This window comes from Triticum aestivum, chromosome 5A, assembly GCF_018294505.1.
Source record: "Triticum aestivum cultivar Chinese Spring chromosome 5A, IWGSC CS RefSeq v2.1, whole genome shotgun sequence".
Classification (NCBI taxonomy): Eukaryota; Viridiplantae; Streptophyta; class Magnoliopsida; order Poales; family Poaceae; genus Triticum; species Triticum aestivum.
The window spans coordinates 571,158,754-571,171,239 of record NC_057806.1 but is presented as its reverse complement, the minus strand read 5'-3'; the positions used below and the strand labels follow the sequence as shown (position 1 = coordinate 571,171,239).

Genomic DNA, 12,486 nt, shown 5'->3' with positions numbered 1-12,486 from the left:
AAGATGAAATTAAGAAAAAAATTGATTCTTTTTGGAAGATAAAATTGAGGCCTTTTTTTCCTTTTGAGAAAAGTTTTTTTGGAGATTATGTTTGAAAGATGAAAGTGAGACTTTTGTTTTTTATTCTAAGAATGTTCTTTAGGCTTTTCCTTTTTCTTTTTGAGATGGATGTGATGTTCATGTGTTGTGAGAAAGTTTTCTTTTTAATTTTGAGATGAAATTGAGGTATTTTCTTTGAGAGGAAGAAATACACGCACAGCTTCATGTCAAGAGACCCACAATGGCGGGCCCCAACCACTAGTAGTATCATTACACTGGCAGCAACTCCTTGATAGAACCGGTGACAAAAGACTCCTATTTGTAGGCAAACACAATCTCATCCATGTGACGCTGCCCAACCTCATGGACATGACCAAAGTCTTCATTCTCCTCCTCCAGAAACTGATATGGAATGACCTCGGAGAACTTGGCCATAGAGGCAGAGCACTGGCGACTCCCAAACATCCAGGTGAGTGTGTGGGTAGTGTCATTGGAGAAGAAGACATACAATGGCAAAGAACTACATAACAAGGTCTTTTGCTGCTCCTCCACCTATAACTCTAGCGGTTGATACCTCGCCAGCATCCCTAGCAAAAGCAACACAAAACCGTCATAGATGCACACCATTGCGTCCATGGGAATCACAAACCCCGAGCACCTACCAGTGTGGAGTTGAATCCATGAAATCCCCGAACAGCGCCACTCTAGGCGTGCTGCCGTCGAACACTGGGTTTAGATGTAGGGTTGTGATGCCAGACACCCTTGAACACCGACTACGAATGCATGTCGATGTAGCCATGACACCCGGTCGAAGCATGACCACCTCTACAGGTGTGCTACCCGTGGTACCCCCTGATTAACCACTACAATGCAGCGGAAAACATGACAACCCTCGAATCCTTGACAACCAATGCGAGAGCATGAACACACCCCTATGAACACACGCATACCCTACTTTTATGAGCACCTCCGGAAAACTGAACCGTCACATTATCTTGACGAAGTCATGACAAATGCCTCCATTGTCAATGGGGTCGTCTTTTTCCATTTAAGGAATATCACCGGAAAGTTTGAAATAAATTCAGAAAAATGCGAGCATCGTAAGTCTAGAACTTGAAACCCGATGGGCTGGTTTCACCACGAAAAACCTAGGCATCTATACTTTAGAATTGCCTAAAAAAGAGAGAAAAATCTATACTTTAGAATTTGGTAGACATGTTTGATGGTCTGATATGCTATCAGATACTGTATTCCGTGCTATCAGATATTGTATTCCCGTGAATATCATGACTTGAATAAAGTTTTCAGTTTTGGTAAAGCATATCTAAATATGCCATAAATATTACATATCTAGATGTGCCATAAATATTACACATCTATGTCCTAAGTTATTGATCTTACGCCGAGATTCGTGTGGATATCTTACTAAAGTTTTTCACCGCTCAGAAAAAAAAACTCTGCCGATTCGCCCACGACGTAGTCAGGTCAACGCACCTCTCGAGCTCTCTCGCCCGAGACCGACGCCGGCGGTGCCGCACGCCGCCTCCGTCTCTTCTCCCCGACCCTACCTGCACATCCCCGCCGTCGATATGCTCAGCCCCGCCGCTGTTCGATCTCCTAAGCTCGGCCGCGTATCTGCTCAGCCCCGCCGCCGTCGGGCGTCACCACACCTGCAGCCACCATCGACGCTGGACCACGGCGAGGCGTCGATGCCCTCCATGGCGGGAGCTGGGATGAGGGCGTCCATGACGGGCAGGACCCCGTCCTCCCCCAGTCTCCCACCTCCTCCCTTCAGCGGCCCGACCCAATACGATGGCATCACTCCATCATCCCCATGGCCGCCGCCTTCCTCGGCCGGGGACAACTTCGTCCCCGGGGCCGCCTGAGCCGCTGCTGCGGTACGCCTCTTTATCCACACCCTTTCCTGGTCTCTTCTCTTCCTTTCTCACATCACAGTCTCCAAATTTGTTGTTGCCCATGCCTGATTTAGGAGAAAACAACGAGCTTGTGAGAAAATCTGTCCGGCTCTGTTTGTTTCTACAATTGGCTCCGAATCACTCGTGGACACTTGGACGTGCTTCAGGCAATTGCACTGGAAATGGCCCGAATATAGATTCAGCTTCACTGGCAAAGCTGATTCCAAATGGCTGTTGGTTTCAGCTTTTGATTTTTCCTATGAGAATTCTGCTGCCTAAAGCAGAAACAAACACGGCCGGATGGTTAACTGATACCTTGATGGCAGTGCATCTTAGGAAATTAATTCCCTTTTGTGTATGCGTCATCAAGTACAGTAGGTCGTAGCACGTCAGGGGTTCAGATATGACACATGACGACGATTGCGGCTCCGGCCGCCGGCAGTGATTGATTTCGTTACCTGTGAGATCATCAACGCCTGCAACTTTCCAATTTCTGACTATAATATGTGCAAATGTGCTGATCGAGCATGTGCTGTTAATCGTTCCATCCAATCTTGCTCGTCAGATAGTTTATTCTTGAACTTGGCCACCAAGCTGCCTCCTTTGTCTAACATGACATGACGAGATTCTTTTACTCCACTTGACCCAGGCACGCTGAAATTGACTTGTTCAGCTTGCCTGCCAAGCGAGTAACTCTGTTTCCTCTTGGTTCCTTACTGAATTTGTCCTCGAGTGGCCGGCCTATACAACATTATTGAGGTTGATTACTACTAGTATATTCTTTCACAAACATGATAAATATACCCCCAATTCACTTGTTAACACCTACCTTGTTCAGAGCCAGAGCGTGAGATTTCAAGTATGTTGCCAGCCATGGAGGAGCCCCTTGTTGGGGGCAACAGCAGCACTGAGGAGACAGGAGGGGCAAAAGAGAGCTTGGTGGTGACCGAGGTTAAGAAGCAGCTGTACCTCGCCGGGCCCCTCGTCGTCGGATGCCTGTTGCAGAGCGTCGTGCAGATGATATCGGTCATGTTTGTCGGCCATCTCGGTGAGCTCGCTCTCTCGAGTGCCTCCATCGCCACCTCCTTTGCCGGTGTCACCGGCTTCAGCTTGTTGGTATATTTTATGTGAATTCGTCACCTCTCCTACATATTTTGATCTTCATGAATGAACAACTAACATCAACCTGAATATCTTCTCTTGTATCTGTTTGTAATCATCTTAGTCTGGCATGGCGAGCAGCTTGGACACACTGTGTGGGCAAGCCTTCGGGGCAAGACAGTACCATCTGCTTGGCATCTACAAGCAGAGGGCAATCCTTGTGCTCACTCTGGTGAGCGTTGTGGTTGCCGTGCTCTGGGCGTACACCGGGCAGATCCTCCTGCTCTTCGGCCAGGACCCAGAGATTGCCATGGGGGCAGGGAGCTACATCCGGTGGATGATTCCAGCACTGTTCGCTTACGGACTGCTGCAGTGCCATGTTCGGTTCCTCCAGACGCAGAATATCGTCCTCCCGGTGATGGCGAGCGCAGGCGTCACGGCGCTGAGCCACGTGCTTGTGTGCTGGTTGCTGGTGTACAAGCTTGGGCTGGGCAACAAGGGCGCTGCCCTGGCCAATGGCATCTCATACCTGGCCAATGTGTCAATCTTGGCTATCTACATCAGGGTCTCTCCATCCTGCAGGAGCACCTGGACAGGCCTCTCAAAGGAGGCGTTTCACGACATCCTTAGCTTCATGAAGCTAGCCGTGCCATCTGCGCTGATGGTTTGGTGAGTTTTAGTTTGTGCCCCTCAGATTTGCAGGTAGATTTTTTTCGCGCTCCATCTTCGACTGAATCTGATCCTACATGTACACAGCCTAGAGTGGTGGTCGTTTGAGCTGCTGGTACTTCTCTCCGGACTTCTCCCTAATCCCAAGCTGGAGGCATCGGTGTTGTCCATTTGGTGAGTTGCAGTTTTTCAGGGAGTATTTCACATTCTGTATGTCCTGTACTGACGGGAAATATGGAACTGCTTGCAGCTTGAACACATCTTCATTAGCATTCATGATCCCCTTCGGTCTTGGGGCAGCCATAAGGTACGACCGAACAACTCTGTCTCATAACCTTTTGCCATGCCTGCACTACTACTTTATCGTACAGTCATTTTGGCAATGAAACTGTGTATCTTGTCATTGTAGCACCCGTGTTTCAAACGAGCTTGGTGCTGGGCGACCTGAAGCTGCCCGTCTGGCTACTCGTGTGACCATGGTTCTGGGTCTCGTGACAGGTGTGTCGTTAGGACTTATTATGATCTCGGTGCGCAATCTATGGGGGTATGCGTACAGCAACGAGAAGGAGGTGGCAGAGTACATTGCGAGAATGATGCCGCTTCTCTCTGTGTCGATCATTTTTGACGATCTGCAATGCGTTCTTTCAGGTAAATATAGACGATACACCAAATAACACAATTCCATGTACTTGACTTGCAAGACCATTTCCTGAATTTCAACTCTAGTCTTATCTTCTTGCCTCGTATCATTTGGATGAACATCATTGATGAATGATATGTAGCATTTTGGTGAACATTACTCTCAAGATACCTGATCGTAGAGTGGGGTACTTGATATATTCCAGGTATTGTCAGGGGCTGTGGCTTGCAAAGGGTTGGTGCTTGTGTCAATCTCAGTGCATACTACCTTGTCGGCATTCCAGCGGCGCTATGCTTTGCCTTGTCTACCATCTTGGCGGCATGGTACTGATTTTACCACCCATACCATGCATACAGAAAGTTGCAGTTTCACCTCTATTTCATTCTCATGTGAAGAAACCTCTCAAAACATATGTAATGGTATGAACTCCAGGGGCTGTGGTTCGGAATAATCTGCGGGATAGTGGTACAGATGCTGCTGCTGCTGGGCATTACCATGCGCACCAACTGGGATAAAGAGGTAAGGCAAATCAAACCAAAGCCTCTGCCACGCATTACGCATTATTTCGTCGGTTGGCTTCTTGGTGTCTCGAATTCTTATAGCGTGTGGCTCATCATCTTCCATTTCTCCTCCCTAGGCTCTCAAGGCAACGGACAGAGTTTTCAGTTCGTCTCTGCCTCTAGACATGACGACATGAACATGGAACATGATGCATAATTGCTCTTGGCCAGGACCAGGATGCTGGTTGGGCAAAGGAGATAAGGAACTCGTTAAGAATTTAGAGTTAAAGAATTTAGAATTGGTCAAGGCTTCGTCTCCATGTCACCAACATGGCGCTTCCTCTATGGAAACATCACCCGACGAAATGATCTGTTTTGGTGGTTTTTGTCGAAGGCATGAGATGGGATGGATGTTTTTACAGGCAAATGCATGCCACTCACTTGATACGGTATGGGAATAAATCAATAAAGCAAAAATGTGGTGTTTACTGGAAAGTCCGTGAGATAAACGCACCATTCATCATTGAACTCTCGCGGGATGAGCACATTGGCCACACGTCCCAAAATGTGTAAAAATGGTCACTTTGGTTTGTTTCATGAGCAAATGGGTCAGTCCCCGTTTCCAGCCGTAATGGGCCTACTTGGCTTGCTGACTCAGTGTGGGACACACTGTCAGAATTTTGTCGGCTAGGAAAAATCGTACAGGAGGGACTCGTTTTATTCAATGCGGCCCTTTAGGTTATTGTTTTGTTTTTTTTCCGCAAAAATGGCCGTCGGTTCTCCGTCAAAATCCCCAATTCACCCAAATCCTGCCAAATCCCTAGCTCTTCTTCTCACTCGGCCATCTCTCTCAATCTGACACTGCCGCCACCTAGCTCGAGATGGACCAGTTCCAGGGAGAGAGCTGACGGCCAGAGAACAGAGATGACCAGATGCGAGGCGAGACCTCTGCAGGTGCACCTTGTCCACCTTGTCCTGATTTGCCACCCTGCATCCCAAAATATATTGCAAGTCTGAATGTATGCCCTCTCTGGTCAATGATCTTGCTCTCCCTCTCTTCTCCCATGCTATTTTTCTCTTGTTATTTGTGATCTCTGATGTTACATTAATTTCTTTCTACCGATGGACATGGTAATCTGCAGGGAGTGGGCATCTAGGAAGAGTGCAGTGAAAAGAATAGATGCACTGATGTTAGTAAAAAAACAGTGCAATGGCAGTTCCCAGTTTCTACGAAAACAAAGTGAAGAGGAATGACTTACTTTACGGTTATGTTTACGAAAACAAAGTCCAGTCTTGAATTGTATAGTTGATAGAGTAGTTAATTTTGGAATTTGATCCTGGCTTGCTAATTCAAATTTACTTAATTTTTAAATTCCATAAGAATTATAAACTGCATACGCGGTACAATGTTGTTCAAGACAGACTCTTTACATCTGGACAGATCATGTTGATGTGACGTAGGCTGTAAATAGCCTTACAATCTTGAAGCTAGACAACATTTTGATCCTTATAGCCTTTGTTTCCTCAAGTGTATCAACTGATTCCTTGTATTCTTTCTGCTCTAGCATATTTACATGTATCCTTAAATGTTGCTTCTTTTTCCTTGAGATGCTAGACCGCAGTGTTTTTTTTCCACTACAATGATGTATATTTTCTGATTTCATTTGTTGTTGATGCAGTGGAAAGCGGGATCAACAGCTGAATATTGTTATGATAATACTTTTCTTGCTGGTGTGTGCTTTTATCAGTTAAAATGCATGTTTCTCAAGAGACACAAACTGCAATTGATTCAGAATGAGAGTAGGAACTTTCGCCTTTGCTTCTGCCACATACTTTTGTATATTGACATTCAACTGTTTTGGTCGTTCCCATTTAGTTTCTAAATTCCAGTTAAGCCTTGTGGAAGTGTAGCAGATCATAAATTTGAGACATGGATCCAACTTTCTTATGGTGCATGGAGAAATACTTACCACGTCAGATTTCAGATCTGGACTTTAGACTTCAGAAGTTCCTTTGGCCCATTCTGTCAGGTCTTTATTTCTTCTTCTCTTGCATTACGTTTCAGATTTGGACTTCTCTACATTTGCTCCCTATCTTAGATCATTATTTGTTCTACTTCTTGTGCATTTTATATATGACATTCTTTGTCAACTCTTTGTTTCTTCTTCTCTTGCATTGCATTTCAGATTTGGATTTCTGTAAATTTGCTCCCTATCTTAGATGACTATTTGTTGTACTTTTTGTGCATTTTTCTATGTCGTTACATTGGTGCAGTGATTTCTTTTGCACTTCATTCTTCCTAAAAATAGCCCTACAAAAAAAAAAAAATAGCCCTATGAAGTTTCTACACAAATTTGGAAGACATGTTTTCCTTCACTCTTTTGGAAGAATGGGCCAGATATGACACATGACGACGAGAGCTTCCAACTTTTGACTATAATAGTGCAATCATCAACGCCTGTAGCTTTCCAACTTTTGACTATAATAGGCTCTGGCTCCGGCCATAATCGAGCATGTGCTGTTAACTGTTCCATTCAATCTTGCTCGTCAGATAGTTTATTATGTCAGATATCTTGAACTTGGCTGCCAAGCTGCCGCGTTTGTCTCACATCACATGAGATTCTGTACTCCACTTGACCCAGGCATGCTGAAAATGACTGGTTCAGGGGCACGTTCAGTTCAACTTGGCTGCCAAGCGAGTTCCTCTGTTTCCTCGTGGCTTCCTTACTGAATTAATCCTCCAGTGGCGGGCCTATACAGCATTGATGAGGTTGATTATTGGTACATACGTGATAAATACGCCCTCACCTCACCCACCATCTTCAGAGCCAGAGCTTTCAAGTTTCAAGTATGTTGCCAGCCATGGAGGAGCCCCTTGTTGGGGGCAGAAGCGACACCGAGGAGACAGGAGGGCCAAAGGAGAGCTTGGTGGTGACTGAGGTTAAGAAGCAGCTCTACCTCGCCGGGCCCCTCATCGCCGGATGCCTGCTGCAGAACGTCGTGCAGATGATATCGGTCATGTTTGTCGGCCATCTCGGCGAGCTCGCCCTCTCGAGTGCCTCCATCGCCACCTCCTTTGCGAATGTCACCGGCTTCAGCTTGATGGTATGTCAATTCATCTCCTACATGTTTTGATCCTCATGGATGAACAACTGACATCGACCTGATTACCTGAATGGTTTTTTCTTTGTATCTGTTGATGATCATCTTAGGCTGGCATGGCGAGCAGCTTGGACACACTGTGTGGTCAAGCCTTCGGGGCAAAACGGTACCATCAGCTCGGCATCTACAAGCAGAGGGCGATCCTCGTGCTCACTCTGGTGAGTGTTGTGGTTGCGGTGCTCTGGGCGTACACCGGGCAGATCCTCCTGCTCTTCGGCCAGGACCCAGAGATTGCCATGGGGGCAGGGAGCTACATCCGGTGGATGATTCCGGCACTGTTCGCTTACGGACTGCTGCAGTGCCACGTCCGATTCCTCCAGACACAAAGCATCGTACTCCCGGTGATGGCGAGCGCAGGCGTGACGGCGCTGAGCCACGTGCTTGTGTGCTGGTTGCTGGTGTACAAGCTTGGGCTGGGCAACAAGGGCGCTGCCCTGGCCAATGCTGTCTCGTACCTGGCCAATGTGTCAATCTTGGCTCTCTACATCAGGGTCTCTCCATCCTGCAAGAGCACCTGGACAGGGCTCTCAAAGGAGGCGTTTCACGACATCGTCAGCTTCATGAAGCTTGCCCTGCCATCTGCACTGATGGTTTGGTGAGTTTAAGTTTGTGCCCCTCAGATTTGGAGGTGGATTTTTTTCCGCGTTCCATCTTCGACTGAACCTGATCCTACATGTGCACAGCTTAGAGTGGTGGTCGTTTGAGCTGCTGGTACTTCTCTCCGGACTTCTCGCAAATCCTAAGCTCGAGGCATCGGTGTTGTCCATTTGGTGAGTTGCATTTTTCATGGAGTATTTCACATTCTGTATGCCCTGTTCTGATGGGAAATGTGGATCTGCTTGCAGCTTAAACACGGCTTCATTAACATTCATGATCCCCTTCGGGCTTGGGGCAGCCATAAGGTACGACTGAACAACTCAGCCTCATAACCTTTTGCCATGGCTGCACTACAACTTTATCGCACAATCACTTTGGCAATTAAACCGTGTATCTTGTCATTGTAGCACCCGTGTTTCAAACGAGCTTGGTGCTGGGCGACCTGAAGCTGCCCGTCTGGCTACTCGTGTGACCATGGTTCTGGGTCTCATGACAGGTGTGACGTTAGGACTTATTATGATCTCGGTGCGCAATCTATGGGGGTATGCATACAGCAATGAGAAGGAGGTGGTGGAGTACATTGCAAGAATGATGCCGCTTCTTTCCGTGTCGATCATTTTCGACGATATGCAATGTGTTCTTTCAGGTAAATATAGATGATGCACCAAATAACACAAGTTCCAAGTACTTGCAGACCATTTCCTGAATTTCTACTCTAGTCTATCTTCTTGCCTCGTATCATTTCGATGAGCATCATTGATGAGCGATATGTAGCATCTCGGTGAACATTACTCTCAAGATACTGATTGCAGCGTGTGGTATATATACTTGATATTCCAGGTGTCGTTAGGGGCTGTGGCCTGCAAAGGATTGGAGCTTGTGTCAATCTCAGTGCATACTACCTTGTCGGCATCCCAGCGGCGCTATGCTTTGCCTTTGTCTTCCATCTTGGCGGAATGGTACTGATTTCACCACCCACACCATACCATAACATACCATACCATACAGAAAGTTGCAGTTTCACTTGTACATATTTCTCATCTGAAGAAACCTCTCAAAACTAACTTATGGGTCTGAACTTCAGGGGCTGTGGTTTGGAATAATCTGCGGATTAATCGTGCAGATGCTGCTGCTGCTGGCCATCACCATGCGGACCAACTGGGACAAAGAGGTAGGCAAAGCAAATCAAACCAAAACATCTGCCACGCATACGCTTTGTTCCATTGGTCGGCTTCTCGGTGTCTCGAATTCTTGTAGTGTGTGGCTCATCATCTTCCATTTCTCCTCTGTAGGCTCTCAAGGCAAAGGACAGAGTTTTCAATTCGTCGCTACCTCTAGACATGACATCATGAACATGGAACAAGATGCACAATTGCTCTTGGCCAGGACCAGGGCGCTGACTGGGCAAAGGAGGCAAGGAACTCGTGAAGAATTAATTGGTCATCACTTAGTCTCCATGTCACCAGCATGGCGCTTTCTTGAAGGAAATGTCACCCGACGAATGGTCTGTTTTGGTGATTTTTGTCCAACACATGAGATAGAAATAGAATGGATGTTCTCACAGGCAAAGGCATGGCACTCAGTCGATACGGTATAAGGGAATAAATCAATGAAGAAAAAATGTGGTGTTTACTAGAAAATATGCAGTATGGATGCAACATTTTCCCTTTGAGAATTTAGTAGAGTAGATTATTATTTTCTTGGTAACAAAATATTAGGTTGTTTTGTCTCGGTGGTCGCTGATGTGGAAAAACTGAATTACTACACTGCCCAACGACAAGGAAGTGGTGGAATATGGGCGGAGGCAATTCCATCGTCTAGATTTGCCAAGGATCACTTGATCAAGTACATGATGAATTTGTGACACGTTTTGGGGTAAAAGTATTGGGCAGACGATGGAATTTGTGACAAGTTAAAAAAAGCAGAATCCATTTTAGTGGACCGGGATGACATCGGCAAACTGATGGGGCCTATCAAGTAATAGAACTCATTCCCCTAAAAAAGAAGGAAAACACTTGGCATCAACTGGCGGATCACACGTGAGCATCCGCCGGCTCATTCGTACGACACGTGTCCTGCCCAAGCGGTTCTTTTTCTTTCTTTCTTTCGATCAACGTGACCCCTGCTTATTGCTCACTGTCTGCTATGACCAGTTTCCGTAGCAAGGTCTCTGTTACAAAAACTATAGTAAACCTTTGTTGCACAAAAATTAAATTTGCAATGAGACCCCTATTGCAAAAAATAAAAATAAAAATTAGAACAAGACGTCTGTTGCAACAAAAAGTAACAAGATCTCTGTTAAATGATAAAAGGTGATGCTCGATCACTTAATGCATCAGATTCGACGGCTCGTGAGGTGGTGGATCTTTTAAAAAGATCCTCCGGTCTACGCGTAGCACCGCCCAAAAAAGAAGCAATAAAACACATTTGTCACTTGATCAAATGCTTTGTTCTAAAAAACAAAAAACTGATCCACTGTCTGTGTACATAGGGGGTCTTCTCCACGATCGGTCATCCAAATCACCAATTAACCAATTAATAAACGTTGGTTTACTCCTTCTCTTGAGCGCACTTGATGTTTGCTATGCAAGGGTGAATGGGTGCACATTGCATTAGGTTTCTTTTTGGGCATTGCACATTGCATTAGTTTGTTGGGTCACTTTTGACTTTCCTTTGCTATGCAAATTTTAGAACTCACGCGAGTCTTTCGTTTTCGGTCTTTTGGGGGAACGGGGAACATTAAGTGTTTTTTAGGTTTTCTTTTTGAGAGAAAAGTATTTTTTGGATAGGAGAGAAGATATTGTGCTATGTTATATGGACAACTTGTTTGAGTTGAACAAAAAAAAAACATATCCTTTATGACGTTCCTCTGAATTTGTGTCACTTTTGTTCTTAACCAGCATCAAATTTTACATTTAATGGGGAACCGGGGAATACATCAAAACTCCCATGGGAGTCTGAGGGACCCTTGTGTCCTTTGCACTTCAAGATCAATCGTTTTGTGCTATGTGTGTTGATTTGCGTTTCTTGTTCCCTATGGTATATCTACAATGGATATTTGCATTGCTTAGGCTTGAGCACTAGTTGTTGTCTAGTCTGGTACATTGCACTAGGAACTACTATTGTGTGTATAATTAGACATTGTACGTATCAATTGATGCGGCGAATTTCAGTAGATAGAGAAGTTAATAAAAGTAGAGAGAGGAATATGTATGCCTTTGTTACAACACATGGGCATATTTCCTAGTAACAGAAAAAACTTAGAGATGTTGTTCACGACCTCCACATACGCGATCCTATCGGGGATGGACCTCTTTCACCAACATTTCATGCCCCCCCCCCCCCCCGACGTGGAGTGCATCATTGTAATCAAGGCCTGCTCCTGGCGACTGGATGACATCCTCTCTTGGGCCCCGGACCCACGCAGCATCTTCAGCGTACGAATCGCATACAAGCTTGCTCTTCCAGAGCAAACCAGCACCACCGCGTGCGCCACGAGCAGGGTACCGGACGACACTCGTGCCGTTTGGAAGGCAGTGTGGGGTGCCGTGCTCCCCCTAAGGCACGAGTCTCTGCATGACGAGTTGAGACCAACTCGTTGGCTACTTTGGAAAATAAACATATGAGGAAGCTTGAGGTCTCTAATATTTGTGCTTGTGTCGAATGGAATGAGAGGACACCTTCCACGCTCTCTGCAGATGCCCCTTGGCGCGGCGGTTATGGACGGCGACGTCGGACAAATGGAGGATGCCGCGGGTGGAGGACGTCATCAACGCTGGTCCTGAATGGATCATCCACCTTCTGGATAGTTGTACTGATCTTGGGCGCCTCCCTGTGCTCATGACACTTTGGAGAAATTGGT

The 12,486-nt window shown here is 46.1% G+C and overlaps 1 protein-coding gene and 1 pseudogene across 1 annotated transcript; both read left to right on the top strand.

Moving 5' to 3' along the window:
• The first annotated feature begins 1,484 nt into the window (after nucleotides 1–1,484).
• Nucleotides 1,485–6,835, top strand: LOC123104865 (protein DETOXIFICATION 16-like; annotated as a pseudogene).
• A 70-nt stretch (nucleotides 6,836–6,905) lies between these two features.
• Nucleotides 6,906–10,264, top strand: LOC123104867 (protein DETOXIFICATION 16). Its single transcript, XM_044526788.1, has 8 exons — nucleotides 6,906–7,970; nucleotides 8,078–8,622; nucleotides 8,711–8,797; nucleotides 8,873–8,929; nucleotides 9,032–9,270; nucleotides 9,465–9,583; nucleotides 9,709–9,795; nucleotides 9,917–10,264. Exons 1-8 carry the CDS (start codon nucleotides 7,716–7,718, stop codon nucleotides 9,974–9,976), a joined length of 1,449 nt encoding a protein of 482 aa, XP_044382723.1. The 5' UTR covers nucleotides 6,906–7,715; the 3' UTR covers nucleotides 9,977–10,264.
• The last annotated feature ends 2,222 nt before the right edge of the window (nucleotides 10,265–12,486 follow it).